The sequence below is a fragment of the Limulus polyphemus genome, unplaced genomic scaffold (assembly GCF_000517525.1).
Source record: "Limulus polyphemus unplaced genomic scaffold, Limulus_polyphemus-2.1.2 Scaffold10823, whole genome shotgun sequence".
Lineage (NCBI taxonomy): Eukaryota > Metazoa > Arthropoda > Merostomata > Xiphosura > Limulidae > Limulus > Limulus polyphemus.
The window spans coordinates 1-6353 of NW_013676433.1; the positions used below are offsets into that span (position 1 = coordinate 1).

Genomic DNA, 6353 nt, shown 5'->3' on the forward strand with positions numbered 1-6353 from the left:
CAGTTGTTAGTATGGTTAGTTTCAGCATCAAGACATTCAGTTGTTAGTATGATTAGTTTCAGTATCAAGACATTCAGTTGTTAGTATGATTAGTTTCAGTATCAAGACGTTCAGTTGTTGGTATGGTTAGTTTCAGTATCAAGACATTCAGTTGTTAGTATGATTAGTTTCAGTATCAAGACATTCAGTTGTTAGTATGATTAGTTTCAGTATCAAGACGTTCAGTTGTTGGTACGACCACAGAAAAGATGATGAACAGTCGTGCAAAGTAATTTATGTTTTTACAACTCTTAGTTCCAAAAATAAATACTAAAATGGCACTATGTTTGATTAAACCAAAATATTGTTATACTTAAAATTTTTATTATCTTATAAACACAGTATCTGCGAATATATCTATCTAAGAGTGAAATTCCACAAGATTGTCTTCGGTTACTAATGAAGGAAATGATAAGAATCGTGGTTTTAGTTAAGCGTGCTGTTCTATTTCAACCGATAGTATTTATACTAGCAGAAATGCTTACGTTTCTGGTTACATTAAGCTTTGTTTCTCAGCTTTAATACTTACTGGAAAAAAAAATGTAATAAATTTTGCTGATATAAATAGTAATGTTTTTTTTTTCTGTTAAAAGTGGTACCGTTTATTGAAAAAATACGTTTTTTTAAAGAATTCCATTTTCTCAGTACTACATTTAAGAATTACATCAATAAAGATACAATCAAATCCTCACGTACAGTCCTAATGAAAGTCGTGTTCTTCTTGGAATTGTGTTCTATTATAAAGAAATGGTTGTTGCACATACCACAATTGTCCGAATCTTGACTACCTTAAGTGTGAAATTTCTTATGGATTTTTGTTTATGATGCCATTCAATAGATGGCGCGGGAGTTTTGGTTACATACATAGATACTGACATACGTCCATTATAGTAAGATTAGCGTTTTCTCTTATCATTTTTTTAGCATCTTTTATATTTATTTTAGTTGATGTCTACATCCAGATTCATTTAGCTATCAAAATAACACAAAACGAAACCTTTTTTTTTTACTGTAGCGTTGCACTTATATATCTTACTTTTCACGCTAGATATGGCTTTAGGCACAACCATTGGGGCCCTGGTAGGAAAGTTTGGCTGCTCGGGTGCCTTCATGGTTATGTATCAACAGGCAGCGGAACTTTATCCAACCCCTGTCAGAGCTCTGGGAATGGGAACCAGTGCCTCCATAGCCGGAATATCTCTAATTGCCACACCTTACCTTATCTATCTGGTAATTGGAGCCATTAATTAATTTTTCCTTCTGTTGACTGGAGTAAATAGTTTTAGAGATATCTGAATGGAGATTTTAAGTGTTTTAGAATTAATCGTGAGACTTTGTAATAAAAATATACGAGGGCTTCAAAACCAGCAACAACTGAAAATGAATAAAGACTGCTTACAACAACTGAGAGAAAATCAATCCGACTGATGACTTGCCCCCTCCCCCCCCCCCACCCGGAAAATGAGAAACATAATTCTTTCTTTATTCATTCAGCATATCTACATGAATTTCTTATTCAATTCATAATTTCACACTACTATGCCCCCCCCCGGAATTTCACACTACTTTGCCCCCCCCCCCAGAAAAAATTTCTGCGGACGCCCATGTCACAGTATACATAAAACATGAATCACAAAAAGGCTGTTAAAGGGGATTAAAGAAAAGAAATACTGTACTTTCTTCTCTCTCAAACAAATGATGGTGTAACTCACGAACTTCACAAGTAGATCATCTGTAAAAATCCTAAAATGATTTTAAAAAAAGCATAAAATGCAATGAAATAATGACTTCCAATTTAAAATACAACCAAACCTTACATTGCAATGTTTACAGTTTGTGTAAGTTCGATAGGGCTCAGTTAATTACCTTCTTTATTAGGCTATATCCTTTCAACACCGGGGGGTCATCCCTCGGGGAAGAGGGGGGGGGGAGGTGTGAAAACAGTATGTGACTAATAAGTAAAACCTACTAAGAACCGAATACAGTAGGAAAGACTTGCCACACGTATGAAACAGAATATTACAGCAATATAGGTAATTGTCTTTGTAAAGTATGTTTATTATTGTCACTAGGGTACATACAATCAACACATTCCTTACATTATAATTGGTGGGATTTGTCTGTTAACATCGTTCATGGCGTATTTTCTTCCTGAAACACTTCACGCTAAGTTACCACAGACCATAGAGGATGGTGAAGGATATGACAACGATAAGAAACACTGCTCGTGCTTCAGGTAAGTACTTCAATTTGTACATTTTGTTATGTTGTTGTCTTGTAATTCAATATTTAATTCAAGCTCTCTTTCTATGTGGCATACATAAAGAGTATTTGACTGCTAAATTTTATTTCCTGTTACTTTTCCTCAGATAAAAATTATGTATAATACTGGATAAACACTTGAGGGTATGTCTGTGCCATACATTTAACACAAACAGTTAAACATTGTATAAGCTAGTCACTTTACACTACCATTAAACATTGTATAAGCTAATCACATTACACTACAGTTAAACATTGTATAAGCTAGTCACTTTACCCTACCATTAAACATTGTATAAGCTAATCACATTACACTACAGTTAAACATTGTGACTAGCTTATACAATGTTTAACTGTAGTGTAAAGTGACTAGCTTATACAATGTTTAACTGTAGTGTAATGTGACTAACTTATGTGACTAGCTTATACAATGTTTAACTGTATTATAAAGTGACTAATTTATACAATGTTTAATGGTAGTGTAATGTGACTAGCTTATACAATGTTTAACTGTAGTGTAAAGTGACTAGCTTATACAATGTTTAACTGTAGTATAAAGTGACTAGCTTATACAATGTTCCACTGTAGTGTAAAGTGACTAGCTTATACAATGTTTAACTGTATTATAAAGTGACTAGCTTATACAATGTTTAACTGTATTATAAAGTGACTAGCTTATACAATGTTTAACTGTATTATAAAGTGACTAGCTTATACAATGTTTAACTGTAGTGTAACGTGACTAGCTTATACAATGTTTAACTGTAGTGTAATGTGACTAGCGCATACAATGTTTAACTGTAGTGTAAAGTGACTAGCTTATACAATGTTTAATGGTAGTGTAAAGTTTTACACTACTAGTGTAAAGTGACTAGCTTATACAATGTTCCACTGTTTAACTGGTAGTGTAATGTGACTAGCTTATACAATTAGTGTAAAGTGACTAGCTTATACAATGTTCCACTCCATTAAACATTGTATAAGCTAGTCACTTTACACTACAGTTAACCGGTCCATAACTTATCCACTTTTTTCACTCCAGTTAATCACATTTTATTCTCAAACGAAGGTGTACTGTTGCTGGATTTAATCCTATTTCCATTCAGTCGTTTAGTTTATCAGCGAGCGCCGGTAGCAGTCCCCATGTAGGGATGAGTCCGGTTGAAATTGATGGTTTGTACACGCCTGAACAACTAGAAACCCTTCATACACTTCACTAAAAGGGTGAATGCATGTATACATTACGTGGTGGAATGCAGGAATGGATAACACAGATTATCCTTCCATCTCAAGTGCTCTCTAGTTTCTGAATTTTTTTCCATCCCATCAAATTTTTTGTTACTAGCTTCTTGACAGGGGGTCCAAGCATGGTTTAAGTTTTTGTATTATTATTGTCATTTTGTACTTTGAAAATTTTCCTGATAAATACTTTTCTAAGGAAATAGCTTTTTGGGAGGGAAACTTTAAAATGTGATTGTTTTATTGTACAGCATCTTACAGATATCTTAATCATCCCCAAGCTAACGTGTGTCCAAATTGGTTATTCTACGAATAATACTGTTTGTCTTATTTACATATTAACTTTTGAAGTATGGCCATTTATTGATATTTCTGTACCGGGGTGGGTGGGGATCTTGGTTTTCTATGAGTGACTAAATAACAAGTAACGTGCATTTAGAAGCCATGTCGTTTCAAGAACTGAAGCTATCCTTGGATTGAGTTTAATTATATTTATTTCAATATTCCCGCATGGAGTGTGTAGTTTTCGTCAGTAATAATGATCTCTTTTTTTGTAGCCTGGAGAAATCTTGGAATACAGCAACAGCAGATGAAAAAATTGTCTCCGTGATTCAAAACGGAAATTTGAAACCATTGTCAACCCTTTAATGGTAGAGAATGGATCAAACTCATTTGTTCGTCTTGAAATCAGAGTTACGTATATAACAAATATACTTTCTGTCAATATACTTTCAATTGGAAAGATATGAGAACAAATAGAGCATCCTATAAAATATTTTAAGAAAATAAAAACATTTTTTTAAACAAATTTTTCCTTTTAAATATTTCCAATAGTCTCTTTAACTGCATGAAACATGTTTCTTGGTATAAGAAACGGGTACACGCAACAGAAACAAACAACTTTCAAGAACGGGCCGATCTGTTAAAATACATATCACTACCTCGCAACAACACCAACCGTATTAATGTTAAACATAAAAACGGTTAACAATGAAACACAAATTTGACTTTAATTAACAAACAAAATATTTTCCTGGTTAACTATTCGGTTAAGCTATGAAAACACAATGGACATCTTCACCCCAGAGAATCGAACCCCAACTTTTAGCGTTGTAAGTCCATAAACTTACCGCTGACCCACTGAGGATGTTAAGACCAAAAGTGGTTATCTACTGTGTTAGATTAACACGAGTGGTAAGTTTAATAGCTTGATTCGTTGTTCACTTGATTGGAAATTGGTACGGTTAGTTACATCCAAAAGAAACAATTTATTTTTGACGATCAGTCACTTATCAGTACATTTATGAATACATTTTCAGATTTTCTGGTTTAATATTCGTTCCCATGTTTGACTTGTTGCAACAAGGTTGATAACTATTTAACAGCACTGTCGCTAGTTTTCGAACATGCTATACTACCTAATAAATAGTACAGCACATATTGAAACTAGGCAACAACAGGGAAGTATTAACCAATAGGTTTTCAAGGCTTAGGCCTAGAGCGGAACAATTTGAGGGGCGCATCTTAGGGAAGAATTTTTCTAAATAAGTTTAATTTTGAAGTTTTTTATAATAAAAACAAATTTCCACCCAGTTCATTGTATTTTAATTTGTGGGTGGTCTCGTGTTGATGGATAATCTTCCTAATGAGTCAGTTGAGAAGGAAGGAGTACTCGTAAAATTGTAGGCCTAGACACCCTTGGGCAACAATAAGGTTCAAAACGGTTAAGCTGTTATAAACATGGTTTGCATGTGAAACTCTCGGATATTACGAGCATCTTTCTTCAAACTTTTCACAACTTATAAATTGTTTTTATCGAATTAAATCTAAACATTTAACGTTTCCATTTTATAGGATGTCAATTAAACCATTAGGCGTAATAATGATGGTAAAAAATCACACTAGACTGCAAATGTATTTTGTTGTTGTTTTACGTTCCATATAATTACTGTAGTAAGCAAGGTGTTTTTAGTTTATACTTTCTTCTTCTTCAGCATGGTCAGCGTTTCGTTTGCCCGTCCACGTTTCTAGCGTGAATATTGTTTTAACACTTCAACTGCGGTTGACATCATATGATACAAGCATTTTGAATGGCCCGCCGCATAAATTCGCAAATCTTTGCGCATAGGATGGTAGGCATTATTTACACAAGCCGCAAACGAAAGTTTAAAAATAGAACATTGGTCATGAAATGAGGCTAAATGCTTTTCGCTGTAATTACTTATTTTTTTCTGGATCTTTCCATTTCAGTGTCGTATGACATCTCCCGTGGAAAATACTGCTGTATAGCAAAACGCACTATGTAACCCATCTTTTATACTGAGGGATCAAGTGATACGTTGAGGACGTGTAATGACAAACGGTGACGTGATTAGCACATGCGCACTAAGAGGATTTGGTTCGAATTTCGCGCAAAGCAAACGAGGGCTACCTGGGCTAAGCGTCCCTAATTTAACAGTGAAAGACTAGAGGGAAGGCAGCTAGTCATCACCATCCACCCCAACTCTTGGGCTACTATTTTACCAACGATTACTGGGACTGACTGTCACATTATAACGCCCCCATGGCTGAAAAATTAACATGTTTGGTGGGACTGTGATTGGAACCATAGACCAGCAGATTGCGAGTCGAGCACCATAACCAGGCCTGTCTAAGAGGGATGACTATAAAATAGTGCTGTACTCTCTCACTCTGTAACAGATCTATAGATTAATATCTTAAGAAGCCTTGTTATTGTTTCGTTGTAAATAAATATAACTTTTCACTTTGTTCACAGTATGTTTAATCAAAGTCAGAGAATACATTTTCTCTCG

At 34.5% G+C, this 6353-nt stretch overlaps 1 protein-coding gene across 1 annotated transcript; it reads left to right on the plus strand.

Moving 5' to 3' along the window:
- Positions 1-752: 752 nt before the first annotated feature.
- On the plus strand, positions 753-4332 carry LOC106476539 (solute carrier family 22 member 5-like). Its single transcript, XM_013937190.2, has 3 exons — positions 753-1269; positions 2112-2275; positions 4098-4332. Exons 1-3 carry the CDS (start codon positions 1090-1092, stop codon positions 4186-4188), a joined length of 435 nt encoding a protein of 144 aa, XP_013792644.1. The 5' UTR covers positions 753-1089; the 3' UTR covers positions 4189-4332.
- Positions 4333-6353: the final 2021 nt, after the last annotated feature.